The following is a 14,852-nucleotide window of genomic DNA, read 5'->3' as shown; positions in this document are numbered from 1 at the left end:
AAAGATGCAGTTAGACTGTGGTTTATTGTGAGTCCAGGCCACATAAATAATGGTTCTTTGGGGTTATCGTAGCTTCAGCTGTGGCATAGGGCTGCCTCTAGAGTTGCTGGGTTTTCTCTTCCTCCTAGTGTCTCACACGGTGTTAGGAAAGTCACATCCGATTTAGCATCTTTGGGGTGGAGTAGTTCGTGGCTGGCTTCACTGTGATCTCACTTATGGAAATGCCAGCCTGAAATTTCACTTCTGTTTCTTGAACTTCAAAAAGACTGCCAAGGAGATAGGCATTGGAGCTGGAGGAAGAGCAAGGAATTAGCCTAGCTCTGAGGCCAAGCCAGGGTTCGTCCACTGTCTCAGATAACCTTTTGGAAAGAAAGAACCTTAATGACGATCCCAAAGACTTCTACCTTTAACATATTTATTATTGACTTGCCTTCAGAAGATCAGTAAAATGATAAATGCAGATGGCCCTCACGGGCCCTTTTAACTCAGTGATTCTAAAATGCTCTTGTGATCAGAGCTGCAGATGTCACTTAGATCTCCCCCCAGGCCTGCACTGTCAAAGCACTAGCATGTACTGAACACCCTCTGAGCTGACTCTCCCACCACTGGGATGTAGCCAGAGGGTAATGCTTTCTCTCCCCACTTCCTCTCTTGTCCAGCCCCCGGGTTGAAGAGCTGCTACCCAACCTTTTGAAAGGAGGACTGTTCGCTCTCACCTCCTTCCTGTCTTCCCGTTTTGTAGATGATGAACCAGGTGGAAGGACAGCAGAAGAACCTCGTGCACGCCATCGAGTCTCTGCCGGGTTCCGGCCCCCTCACTGCCTTGGACCAGGATCTGCTGCTCCTGAAAGCTACCTCCGCTGCAACCCTCAGCTGCCTTGGGGAGTGCCTGCACCTGCTACAGCAGAGTGTGCACCATGCAGGCCAGCCCAGCCATAAGCCAGGGGCCTCAGGTGAGACCGCCCAGTGGGCATGTATGCAAATGAGTTTCTGGTGTGTGTGTGTGTGTGTGTGTGTGTGTGTGTGTGTGTGTGGTGTGTGTTGCATGGCCTTCCTCCTTTAAATCCACCATCTAACCACCTTCCATCTGTCTATCCTTTTATTCCGTCTGTTTCTCCATTTGTCCCTCCCTCCTTCTCTATCCAGTGTGGAATATCTGTTTCTTTGACCAGTTAGAACTATAACATCCCATGAAACATTTAACTAACATGTTTACATGCATACTATGGAAATTCTTTTAGACTTGCTGGCATCATGTTCTGTATCTCATTCCGTTTGTGACTTTGCACTCCACACTGTTTTTTTGAGATACTTTGCTATGCAGTCCTTTTTCCTAACTGCTCCTGTGATGTGCGTCCACCGTGATTTATCCCATGCTCCGATGAAGGAGAGGCACCTGCATTGCTTCCAGTACCCTGCCCTACTCGCGTCGCTTAGTGAGCATCCACCTGCAGGCCTCCTCTTGGACCTGTGTGTGCATTTCTCTGGAATATCTACCAGAAGCATTTCTAGCTCTTTATCAAGAAGGTAGAGATAATAATACTCGACCTTAAGATGCCTCAACCCTTTTGGAGGAGGGTTTAGTCAATAAGCAGATACAAAGATATTCGTGAGGATTAAATGCTGTGATAAAGGTGAACATAGCTTGAGGTTGGTCATATCACATATAATTATAAAGTGTTAGAATGAAGAGCCCAGCAGAAGCCTCCTTGAGCTTCGTTGCCCTGGGTTCACTTAATGAGGAAACGAGACAACTTAGATGATGAAAGCAGAACTAGCTTATGAGTGACAGTCTGTATTTCATACTTTTTTCAAGTCCTCTTGGCCTTTGGTTGCACTGAGGTTAAGAGGGATGTTGGTTTTCCAGAGAAGTTTCATTATGTTATACCCACCTTCATTTCCTGAGCTCCAGTCCTGCCACTGTTTGGCTTTTGCTGCACGTTTTCTGAAATCTTCACAGACTGGATGACACTATGTCCATCATTCAGATGAGATGCTGAGGCTTATAGCAAGTAAAGACTCACCCAAAGTCACCCAACAGAGCTGAGATGAGAGGTGCTTCCTCTTATGGCAGATGCCTTCCTCTGCCTGGGGTTGTTTGATCCAGAACAGACCACCAGTTCAATCCAGAACAGTGACAGTGCTTTGCTCACATTACAGTTGTCTGACTGGCAGGTATTTCTTTTGTTTTCTTTACTTTTTTTCCCTTATTTTAATAATTTCAGACTTCTGGCAGAGTCACGAGAATAGTATGAAAAATTGTCATCTTTTCATCTCCAAATTCCCCAAATGGTAATGTTTTATGACATTTGCCTCATCATCTCCCTTCTCTCTATATATAAGGATATTATAGTTTTCTAACCACTTCAGAGTAAATTGCAGACATGCTATATCTTTACTCTTATATGCTTCAGTATGTTTGTCCTTAGCAAAAAAAGAGACACTGTATCATGTCCTTTATATAATGTCTCCTATGTAATGACAGCACAGTGATCAAAATCAGTAAATTAACACGAATACAGTCCTATTCTCTAATCTGCAGACCTCACTAAAATTTGCCAATTGCTCTATTAATGTGTTCATAACAAAAGAAAAGGTTTCTGGCTCAGGATCCCTTAGGAGATGTATGCATGTGTATTCAAGCACAGAATAAAGGTCCCCAAATCTGCTCTTCTATCTTTCTTCTTCCTTCTCAACTTGAAAAAATGAAACTCTGATGCTGAAGCCCTCACGAGACTCCTTGACATTTTCAGATCTGGACTGAGTCTCAATGACCCCATTGGAGCTTGGGCACAGATTCTGAGCTACACTGGGGCTATTCATGATGCCTGGGGTCTCGCCCATAAAAAAGCATAACTTCAGGCCTCTGCAACCTACTGGGCATATTCAAGAATCTTTCACTGGTAAATATACACCCGAACCATTTTGTTATTCTTAAGATGAATCCCTTACATATTTCTTCAGAGCTGGTTTCTAGCAGATCTCTAATTTTTTTCCTGATTTTCATTGAGTCTCTGGTGTTTTTATGGCTTAGAGGGACAAAGCTCAAGGTGGAATTTCAGATGTGATGACAGGTTGAGATAGAAATTATCTGGGAGGATCAAGCAATATCCCTGAAGTTATGTTGTGTACAGTGTTACCTCCTACAGTCTCCCTGCCCTGTCCCACACTCCTACCCCATTTGACTGTCAATCCTCCCTTGCTTTTAGCTACTTTTTTTGATTGTTTTTATACTATCTTATATCCATATTAAAAACATATTCCTCCAATGATAACAAACTTATGAATCCCTATTGTTCTCTACTTCTCTCCTCATTTTTAATTGAAGTATAGTTTAACCTATAATAAATTAGTTTCAGTTGTCCAACATAGTCATTCAGCATTTTGAATTTTATACATTATGAAATGCTCACCACAATAAATGTATTAAAATATTATTTTAGAAGATTTATTTATTTGAGAGAGCACGAGTGGAAGGGGCAGAGGGAGAGGAAGAGAGAATCTCAAGCAGACTCTATGCTGAGGTTGGAGCCTGATGATGTGGGGCTTGATCTCATGACTCTGAGATCATGACCTGGGCCAAAACCAAGAGTTGGAAGCTTAATTAATTGTGCCACCCAGGTGCCCCTAAGTGCATTATAATATTATTGACTGTATTCCCAGTGTTATACTTTTCCTCCCTGTGACCTATTTATTTTATAAGTGGAAGTTTGTATCTTTTAATCCCCTTCACCCACCCTCATCCCCTCCCCTCCTTTTAACCATTTTTATCAAAGAACTTGGCTAAAGGTTGGAGGATAGAGCATGAAGCATCACAAAGATTATTTTGTTTTCTTGTCTTCTTTTAACTTTTAACCCTCTTAAAAAATATTTCATATAACAGCCCCTTGAATTCTAAAACATTGTGCAATCTCTGGCACATGGTGAGGGAAAAGATGAATTACTTGCTGCATCCAAAACATCATACTTGCCTGCAGTTAAAATGGAATTCCAGAATTTCAAGCTAGCAGAATAAGGAAATGTGATAACTGGGGGAGTGTCACCACAAAATACCTTTGTTTAGAATCACAGGGCTCTTGCAGTTGATAGCAGTTATAGAAGCCTGACTCCCACTGATAAAAACATAATGGTTATGTCTAAGGAGTGCCAGCCTGGGTTGATGGAAATCAGAATCTCATTAGAGTGACACTCTATCAGGATTTCCTTTAAATGTTCGATGGGCAGGGAGGCACAGATTACCCGCAGCATACTAAATATCCACTCACATTGTTCTGGCTTTAGACCTCTTTGCTTTCTGCCCCTTGCATCATTTTATTTCTTCCGCCCCTTTTCTGAATCAAAAATTAATTTGTGGCTTGTAGCATTTCATCTTCCATAGCATTTCATTGTATCTTCTGGGGAATATGTTGGCCTTGGAGCCTTTGTCTGTAAATGTTGCTCCTTAATGCTCTTTTCATCTCAAGCAAGGGAGCCACTGAACTGAAATCCAAAACTACTTCAGTATTCATCTGCCTACCATGTATGCATTTTGGACTCCTAGACCTGTCTCGGATGTTAATCTCTAAGATATAGTGGCCTGAAATGTTTCATTTAATTTCCATTTATGGAGAAGTTTGTAATTCAGATTAATAAAGTAACTTGGCCCTTTCGGCCAAGGCTTCTGTAGTTCTGATCTTGGGGACTACTGAATCCACTTGAATAGCTTGATGGAGGCAAATGATTGATGGGGGCAGGTAGGCATCTGTTCTCCCCAGTCTAGATGAGTGCCTCTGACTCTACTTGGAGAGACAGGCAGGATTTCACTCACAATTGGAAAAAGGCTGAACTACTTGAGGGTTGGGGCTTCAGGTGAGTTGCCAGTGTGGGAGAGAAATTGGACCTCTTGAGTAGTTTGGGATGCAGAGCACTCCGTCGGCAGCGCTCCTGGCTCATTCCTTGCTTTTCGGTCTTGATCCAGGGAGCATGGTTCAAAGTCAGAGCAGACACCTATAACCAGACAAATACATTCTAGTGCCAGGTAAGAGCTGGATGCTGACAGCATGGTTGGTGCAAGGCATGTCAGGGAGAAACATGGGCATCAGAGCTGCCAGAGTGAGTGACAGTGGAACCTTGGGGATTTACAGTGGGTGACCCATGCATGCGCCTTTGGACATATATCAGGACAAGAGATGAAGAGATGTGTAATTGGAGAGAGGAGAAGCAGGGCAGAGTTTAGAGTGCTTCTCTTAACTTGTCCTTCCAATAACTTTTTCATTCTCTTAGAAGATTTGTGAGGCCTTTTATTTTGCTGGTCAGTAAGCCAGTTGCCCTGACCTTTCTGTTTTAGGGTTTGGCAAAAAAGGGTAAATAGGCGAGCCTGTCCTAAGGCCTTCATGGCCTCTCTAGCTGGTGGCCTCCTTCCTTCTGCTGTGCTGCGACAGCGATGCCTTCAGACCTCCAATGCTCTTTCCACTTTGTTGTCTCTCTCTCTTCCACCTTCTTTCCCGACACATTCTGCTTCTGCTGAGAACGTAACCCATGTCAGCAACCTTCCCTCATTTTGTGGGTGAGAGGCAAGATGGAAATATGAAGATTCCTCCAAAAATAGCATGTTGGAGAAAAAAAGAAAAACTGGCTTTGTGGAATATTTCAGGTGGGTGGATTTTTGTTGTTGCTGTTGTTGCTACAACTATCCAACTGGAGATTTTGAGTGGCACATTCTCCCTAAAGAAAGCAGTCAGATGCTAACATCGTAGCTTTCCATCGTAAATGCAGACGTAGCTTCTGTTGTCTTCACATTTGTAAATATCAATCTTACTCTAGTTTGGAAAACGCTTTTAGGTTTGCCGAGCAGAGGAGGCATGAATTCCCTGTGTTGCAGGCAGAGGGACAGGTGCTGTCACCTGTCACTGGTTCTGGGCAGAGCCTCTTAGCCCTCGTCATGGGAACTGCAGTTCTCAGCACTCTCAGCAAGGCTGAACCGGAGGCCAAGGACAGATGAAAACAGTTTCACAGTCCAGTCTGAAAGCCCACAGTTAAATCTTCTGTTGCATTCTTTCTGCTTCTATTTGGTTTGGGGAACTAGGACATTTATAGTTGCTTTCCTTGTTCCCTGTGTCGTTCTGTCTACTATGGTGTGTCATGTGAGGAGCACAGCTGTGTGTCAAAAGGCCTGTCTTCGGGACTGGATTTACCATTTGGTGGACCACCCTTCACCTTCCTGTTCTCTTCTGTTGTGTCATCCTCCGTGGTCTCCCTACTCGAGAGCGTTTGGGTGTACCCAGAGGGAAAGAAAACTTGTGGATCTCTGGCTACTTGAGTTGACAGTTGGTCAGCAGCCACGAGGTAATATTTGTTCCCAGCTGTCCTTTCATTTGTACGTCTTGGTCTGTTTTTGACCATCTTCCTACTTGAGACCTTTCTTGAGTCACTTTCTATAGGTGCGGCATATGTTCTCAACTGTCAAGCGCCATCAGTAGCAAATACACCATTATCCTCTCTGCTGCCAAGAAGGAAAGCCAGTGAAACCTGACACACCATTGACACTAGCACAAACTTGTTTCCCACGCGTGGGAATGCAAAATGGGCATGTCTTAGAATTAAGGAAATATGGTCTAGACTTGTGTTTTGCTTTAGGACACAGTCTTTCAATAGAGTAATGTAGTCCATTTGTTTATGTCTTTAAACTGGTGTTTGTTTTTCTGGTAGGGTCCTTTATACTTTTTGTTTTTCTACTTCCATGTGGCTTTTCTTGTTTTCTCTTTATTTTGCTACATAAGTGGTACTTCCTTGACTCACTGTCTTTAGTGTTTTGGGAAAAGTATGTATATAAATTCTAAGAATGTTACATTATGTTTTTGGTTGTGTTTTTTTTTTTTAAGTTTTACTTCTTTTTTTAAAAAATTTATTTATTCATGAGAGAGAGAGAGAGAGAGAGAGAGAGAGAGGCAGGTAGAGACACAGGCAGAGGGAGAAGCAGGCTCCATGCAGGGAGCCCGACGTGGGACTCAGTCCCGGGACTCCAGGATCAGGCCCTGGGCCAAAGGCAGGAGCTAAACCGCTAAGCCACCCAGGGATTCCCTTAAGTTTTACTTCTTTATTTTAAAGACAGTGTGGTGGGGAGGAGGAAGAGAGGGACAAGTAGACTCCATGCTGAACACAGAGCCTGATTTGGGACTCAATCCCACGACCCTGAGATCATGACCCGAGTAAAAACGAAGAGTCAGATGCTTAATTGATTGAGTCCCCTGAGCGCCTCTATATTATGTTTATCATAAGCATTCTTTAACCTATATTTTTTTCTCTTTCTTTTTCTCATTTGTCTTGTTTCTTAAATTCAACATATGACTGAAATCATATGGTATTTGTCTTTCTCTGACTAATTTAGCATTATGCTCTCTAGCTCCTTCTGTATTTTTGCAAATGGCAAGATTTCATTCATTTTTATGGCTGAGTAATATTCCATTGTGTGTGATATAGACCACATCATCTTTATCCGTTCACCTTGGGATAGGCACTTGAGCTGCTTCCATCATTTGGATATTGTAAATAATGCTATAATAAACAGGCTTATTAACCTATAGTTTTCTAATAATCAAAGTCAAGAATGACCCTTCCTTTTGACTGTCTCCTTTAATGATGAAAACTCAGCATACTTTAATTTCCTGTTACTTTGATATGCTTCCCAACTTTTGATACTATAATATGGAGGCTATTGTTACTATTTTAATATTAACTTAATATTTAATGTGAGCGTGATTAAATATCTTTAAAATAATTTTGATTTAATATTCAGTCATGTAACCATGTTTAGAAAAATTATGTCAGTTCATTACCAGGCCTGGGAGTGGGGTGAGTTGTGTGAGACACTCACCTTGAACACAAATTTGAGGGGTGCCAAAGTAATTAAGATGAATGATGCTTTCATGAAGTGTTTTTAAACCAAAAGTAATGCAGAAATTATCCAGGATGAATGAAATACCAAATTTTAAATTAAGACAAGGATTCAGCACAGTGAAGCAAGGGAGACCGAGTCTTGCAAGACTTTTTCTGTTAATTTTGGCTTTAAAAATATTGTGTGAAAATGTCATTTATCTTGATGACTGAGTGTCTTGGTGCCACTTTAAAATTTATACCCAGGAGGAGTATACTTTTTACTTCCCCTCACCCCAGCTCTGCATTTAATTGGGTAAAGTGCACACTGCCAGTCCCCCCCACCCTTTTTTTTTTTTTTAAGATTTTATTTATTTACTCGTGGGAGACACACAGAGAGAGAGAGGCAGAGACACAGGCAGAGGAAGAAGCAGGCTCCATGCAGGGAGCCTGATGTGGGTCTCCATCCCGGGACTCCAGGATCATGCCCTGGACTAAAGGCAGCGCCAAACCGCTGAGCCACCTGGGCTGCCCTGCCAGTCCATCCATTCATTCATTCATTCATTCATTCATTCATTCATTCATTTCCTGCCAGTCCTTTTAATGCATGACTTTTCCAGTCTTGAGTTCCTGATTCTGCTTCTTTTCTTCATAATTTGGTACATGTCCTCAAGTAGTTTCTTCCCACAGAAGGTGGAAACTTTTCTGAGCTCTCTTCCTCTGCTCTAGGAAAACATACAGTGTGTAGAGTTTAAGAGTCCAGACTCAAGAACCAGGCTGTCTCTGTTTTAATCTTGATTCTACCACCAACTGGCTATTTGCATCTTTATTTCTTTTTCTGTCAAATGGGCATAACAGTAAGACCTACCTCATGGGTTGTTTTAAGGAATAGATGAGTTAACATATGTAAGTTGCATGCAGTATCCTTGGCACCTCCCAAAAGCTCAAACAATGTTGACTCATTTTAGTAGAGCAAAATAATTTGGCTGCAGACAGCATTATCCCTTGGCCCAAACCTATAGACTTTTATTTGCCTTCCTCTCTTCACCTGTTCACCTTCTGATATCTAGTGTTTTGTAGCAAAATCTAAAATTAGTTTGTTTTCCTTTAAGGCAAGTCTAACTTTTCTGCCTTAAATGATTGGAAAGATATTCTCTTAATTTTGTTATTTAAAAACATTGCCAAACTCTATGAGCTAGGCATTCATTATATTCTACTTTCATATGAATTTGAAATTTCAGCAATGGAAAGCCTGAAAAAAGATTGCCAAGCTGTGTCTAGATGTGTCTTTTCCCATTGTCTTTGCTGGAATGTGGTGGACTCTATCAGCAGCATGCACAGCTCTTCCACTTGGGCTATTTCTTCTGTCATTATTTGTTGTTTCTGTTCCATTGACCTCATCTTTGTCCATCAGGGTCTCTTGAATCTCTGTTGTACATCTTCTGCATTCTCAGAGAGAGAGAGAGAGAGAGCACGCACACAAGCCAGGAGAGGGAGAGAGTATTTTTAGCAAACTCCCCACTGAGCGTGGAGCCTGATGCAGGGCTTGATACCACCACACGGAGATCATGACCTGTGCCAGAGTCAAGAGTTGGATGCTTAACTGACTGAGCCACCCAGGCACCCCTTTTGCATTTTCTTCTGTCTTACTGTTGTCTTTGTGTTCTTTACAACTCTACCTTGGCAGAACTTCCCTATCTTTAAATACTGTTTACTTGAGTTTCTACAGTGCTGATTCCTTTTCCTGTTTTCAGTGTTAATTTTAACTCTACTAATGCTGATTCACTTTCCTCATGATAATTCTTTGATGTATTTATTTCCTTTTTCACCTCTGTTTTTCTCTCCATATTTCTGTTCTTGTTTCATAGAGGCTGCTTTACTTTGTGCTGTGCTGATGATATACCTTTCTTGATGTTTTCTGTGCTATCTTACTTTAGAAATATCAGAGATGTATAGTTCTTATAAGCCTTCTGAGGATTCCATTTTGTTTCCCAAACTCTATACAATCCTTCTCATTTACTGTTAGAATTGTTCTTCCTTATCCTCAAATGAGGCAGGCCTATGCAGACTTTCAAACTAAGTGATCATTTATGAGAGCACCTGGATTGGTCTACCATGGTCTTCTTTCTAGTCCTCACTCACTGGTTCTTTGATAGGCTCAATCCTTAGAGTATACAGAGAACTACATTCCCCAGCATGCATTGCTACCTTCCCTCTTCCTGTCCTGGCCTGTCTGTTGCTGATTGTGATCTGTCATTGCCTAGGGACTCTACACCTGCCTCATTATCTCCCAGATTATCATCTCTAAATGATGGTGGTATAGAGGGGAGGGAGGGACAGGGTTGAAGTGTGGGAGTCATGGAGGAAGCATGTCTTGATTGCCTAGGCAAGCAGATCTCTCTTTTTTTTTTTTTCTTAGTGCTTTTTAAGCTTTCCTAATTATTCTAGAGGAAATTTACTACTTGTGTTTTATGTGTGTGTGTGTGTGTGTGTGTGTGTTTTTAAGTAATACTCCTGTACTGATGAGATAGCTGTCTAGTATTTAAGATCTGAATCCAACTCTCAGTCCCCAAGAAGTTGTTGGTCAGCAGGACAGGTGTATGAAGTCTTCTTCTGCCTTTCTCAGGGCAGATTCTGATGTCTTAAAGCTTGAGTTGGTTTTTCTTATTCCAGCCCCATCTGCCTTATCATTTATAGGATTCCTCCCAAGTCTGGTCTTAAGCTGATCTTTCAGCCTTTGGTTCTTAGTATTGTGAGTTTTCACCTTTTTGAAAAATGACATCAAGAACTGATAACATAGATGCCATTTTGCCATTAAAAAATTCGGTAAAGCACACATATTAAAACATTTACTGTCTTAACCATTTTTAAGTATATAGCCCAGTAGAGTGTTGAGGACATCCATATTGTTGTGTAACCCACCTCTAGAACTCTATCTGGTGAAATAAACTCCATACCCATTAAACATTAGCTTCCCACGCCCCCCAGCCCCTTGCAACCACCATCCATTCTGATTTCTGTCTCCCTTTTTGCCATTTCTTAGTTCTTAACTTTTAGGAGGTTGTAAAATGCAGGTTCCTTTTGAAATTTACTGTCTATGAAAATTGTAATATTCATTCATTTTGGCACAGATTTATTGAGTGCATACTCTTTGCCAGGCCATATTCTAGTTTCTGGACATCAAGCCATGAGCAAGGGCAGTATTGTCTTTGCTATCAGGAGCAGATCTTCTAGGGAGGACAGAAACACAATAGACCAACACATGAACAGGGTGAGTTCAGATAGCGCTGAGTGCTGGGAAGACCATAAACTGACTGATGGGACCGAGAGCGCCTTTGTGGCAATGCCTTGGCTGAGGAGGTCCCAGGGGGCTTCTCTGAACAAGTGATATTTGAGGCAACCCCTGGATTTATGCAGGAGACCTCTCCCCCACGCAGAAGAACTGGAGGGGTGGCATTCTGAGCAGAAGGAACGGCACGTGTGAAGCAGGACTTGGATGTCCTGTAACACGTGTGTAACAAACTTGGATCGCTTGAAGAATGGAAAAACTACCAGCGTGACTTGAGCACAGTGAGCAGTGAGGAGAAGGGGAAGTAAGACCAGGAAGTCATGCAAGCCAGGCAGTTATATTGTATTCCAACTGTTGTGAGAAGCCACTTGAGACTTTTCAGCCACAGCTATGTGATCTAACACTTTTTTTGTGTTTTTTCTTTCTTTCTTTTTTAAGATTATTTGTTTGTAATGGGTACCTGGGTGGCTCAGTGGTTGAGCATTTGCCTTTGGCTCAGGGCATGATCCCAGGGACCTGGGATGAGTACTGCATCACGCTCCCCCACAGGGAGCCTGCTTCTCCCTCTGCCTGTGTCTCTGCCTCTCTCTCTCTCTCTGTCTCTCATGAATAAATAAAATGTTTTTTTAAAGAAAGATTATTTATTTATTTGAACGAAATGGAGGTGGAGGGGAGAGGGTACAGAGAGAGAGGGAGAAGCAGGCTCCCCACTGAGCAGAGAGCCTGATGTGGGCTCAGTCTCAGGATCCTGAGGTCATGACCTGAGCTGAAGGCAGACACTTAACCAACTGAACCACCCAGATGTCTGAACACCTGATGTTTTTTTAAAAAAATTTCTGCCTGAAAATATGCTTATATTGAGAGTACCATACACACTGACACATTGACATACACAGCTTTTTCCTCTGCCTCTGTTATTTTGTTTCCATCAACCAGAGTCTCCCATGGTGCCAAAATTCTGGGATACTTGTAGATTTTTCTTTGAGTAACAATAATGAAAAGGCTAATGGAGGGACACCTGGGTGGTTCAGTGGTTGAGCATCTGCCGTTGACTCAGGGTGTGATCCCGGAGTCCTGGGATCGAGTCCCTCATCGGGCTTCCTGCATGGAGCCTGCTTCTCCCTCTGCCTATGTCTCTCCCTCTCCCTCTCTGTGTTTCTCATAAATAAATAAAATTTTTAAAAATCTTTAAAAAAAAGAAAAGGCTTAATGGATATGACTACCTTACTGATGGAACTTTAGAGACCCTGCAAGGTTGAGTTCCAGTTCATGTAAGGCCGTATCCACTACAGCCTCCCTTTTTTTCATCCCTTATTCCTGCTTTTAGATGGAGAACCGAGTCTGGGGTGGGGGGCAATTGAGTTTGTTATTCTAATGGTGGAATTGGTAAAGGAATTCCTTGTGATTACTCCTGTCCCCACTAGTGAACATATATAGATATTCCATAATAATACCTGACTCCTAAATAAAGAGTATTAGAGTTAAAAAAAAAAAAAAGTATTTTCCCTAAGGGTTGAGGGATGATTAGAAACATGCTTTTGGTTTATCAGACTGATGTTTATAAAAATTTTTCTTGCTAGAATGGAATGAGCACCTGTCTTTAGTGATGGGGCTTCCTGACTTTTCCCACAGCAGCCGTATCTCCTGGCAGAGGTGGGGGCTACGTGGTGCAGGCAACTTTTCAGAATTGTGATCATAACGTCAACTGTAATTTATACCACAGTTTGAGGGGCACCGGGTGGCTCAGTCAGTTGGGCGTCTCCCTTCAGCTCAGGTCGTGATCTTGGGGTCCCAGGATCGAGTCCCAAGTTGGGCTCCCTGCTCCATGGGGAGTCTGCTTCTCCCTCTCCCTCTGTCCCTTCTTCTCGCTTGTGCTTTCTCTCTTTCTCTCTCTCTCTCTCTCTCTCTCCCCCAAATAAATAAATAAAATCTAAAAAAAAAAATCCCAAAAGTCACAATTTGAGCACCCCATTGTTGATAAAATTTGACTTATGTTTTAATTATATTTTCATTTTTTTATTTCATTAATTTTATTTATATTTTCATATAAATATTTTTTCTTTAAAAAACTTAAGAAAAACACTTTTAAGAAAATCTGGCTTTGGTGAATGCGATCTTTTTTTTTTTTTTTTTTTTTTGATGGTGGGGGCGATGTCCAAGGATGGGGAAAGAAATAGCCCATAATGATTCTGACTGCCATTACACAGAAACTAGTTTATAAATAGATCCATGTCTACACTTGGGAACCTCATTCAGAACAAGCCCACTTAGGTTTACCACCATCCACTTCAAACTGGGCCCATTTCAGGTCCATCTCCATATATAGTGAGGCACAAATATTTCTTGAGCTGTAAATGTTTAAATTGGAAAATACTTGGCATCATTCTAGGTCTTTATTGCAGAGAACATCCTGGGATGGCACGGGCCCAAGTCACATTCCACAGAGCAGCTGAAAAATGGGACACTTGGCTCTTTGCCATCAGGCAGTGCCAACATAACCTGGGCGATTTTACCAAACTCCACTGAAGATGAGCAAAGCTTGCAGCCCGAGCCAGAGGTAAGCGAGCCGTTAGTTCTCTCTTAGCACTTGTGTGGCTTGTGTTCTCGCTTGTTCAGAAATGTAGTGATCATATTTGTAACTTGCTCATCTCTTTGTTTTAAGAAGAGACAAATTATAAAATGGAAGCATTGCCTGGAGAGAGACAAAATCAGCTCTGTGCACGCCTGGCACTTCTGTTCTTGTGTCTGGCAGCTGCCGTGGGGGAAATGTGATCCTACCAATGAGGAAGCTCCTATTTTCATTGAAATGGGAGTCATTTTAACTTCAAGTGGGAGAAATTCAAATGCACCCATTAAAATGATGCCTGTTGACATGATGGGAGCAGTTACAATATATTATGTCGCTCCCCTGAATAATGGCTTCTTCATGTGGTTCGTGCTAACATCAGCTCCCGCCTCACATGCTCGACCCCTGCATGCTCCAGAACCAGGCCAGCGTCCCCCGGGCAGTGGCTGAGACTCCTGGGCGTCCCCTCCGGCCGCAGGGGCAGCTGCCCCGCCTCGGCAGGCTCCGTGGACTGTCCTCTGCCCACACGACTCTCCCGACTGACCGTGCTTCCGAGTGGCAGCTCGAAGGAAGCCAAACGCTGCGTTTCCTTTTGTTGATTTTACTTTGTGCCTCGAGGGAACTTGTTTTCCATTTTTCTTTGGATGCGCACAGTCTATCGACGTGCCCTTGTGAACGGGGCTGGGATGTACCCAAAGACGTGTTAAAGGTTGTACTTAATGCTGACTAAAGTCACTTAGCCTGAGAAATGTAGGGCCCTCGTGAAATAAATCTGTTGAGGATGGTTGAGAGCCCCAAGGCAGCTTCTTGGATCAAATGGTCATGGTCATCGATTGAAAATGTTTTCCAAGCTTCCCATGATGATATTCTGGAATAGGAGCTCAGTAGCGTGGCTCCTCTGAGACAGCATCAGCCTGCCTACAGCTATTTCTTGGCATCTATAAGGTGTCTTCGCAGGGTATGAAACGAACAAAGGATGTTGAGATTCTCCGAGGCACTTTCCTTTACCTGTACCAGGAGTTTCAGGTTGAAAACACTTGGCAGCTGATACGTAAGGTCAACTGGGAAGTAAGTTGGCAATGGTGGGAGCCCTGCCGTCCTACTGTTCTTCTGAGAGCCTTGGGTGAGGTGGCAGTTCAGGCTGCT

General features: G+C 42.6%; 1 protein-coding gene across 3 annotated transcripts in view; it reads left to right on the top strand.

Annotated features, from left to right (window-relative positions):
• Positions 1 to 14,852, top strand: part of OSBPL10 (oxysterol binding protein like 10) — a 295,297-nt gene that overhangs the window by 220,651 nt on the left and 59,794 nt on the right. For all 3 annotated transcript variants that reach the window (XM_077865546.1, XM_077865545.1, XM_077865547.1), the window contains 2 exons: positions 743 to 953; positions 13,543 to 13,697. In XM_077865546.1, coding sequence (XP_077721672.1) covers positions 743 to 953; positions 13,543 to 13,697 — 366 coding nt within the window. The remainder of the gene's footprint in view (positions 1 to 742; positions 954 to 13,542; positions 13,698 to 14,852) is intronic.

Source organism: Canis aureus, chromosome 22 (assembly GCF_053574225.1).
Source record: "Canis aureus isolate CA01 chromosome 22, VMU_Caureus_v.1.0, whole genome shotgun sequence".
NCBI classification, from domain to species: domain Eukaryota; kingdom Metazoa; phylum Chordata; class Mammalia; order Carnivora; family Canidae; genus Canis; species Canis aureus.
The sequence above is the reverse complement of the archived record's forward strand: the minus strand, read 5'-3'. Positions and strand labels throughout refer to the sequence as shown.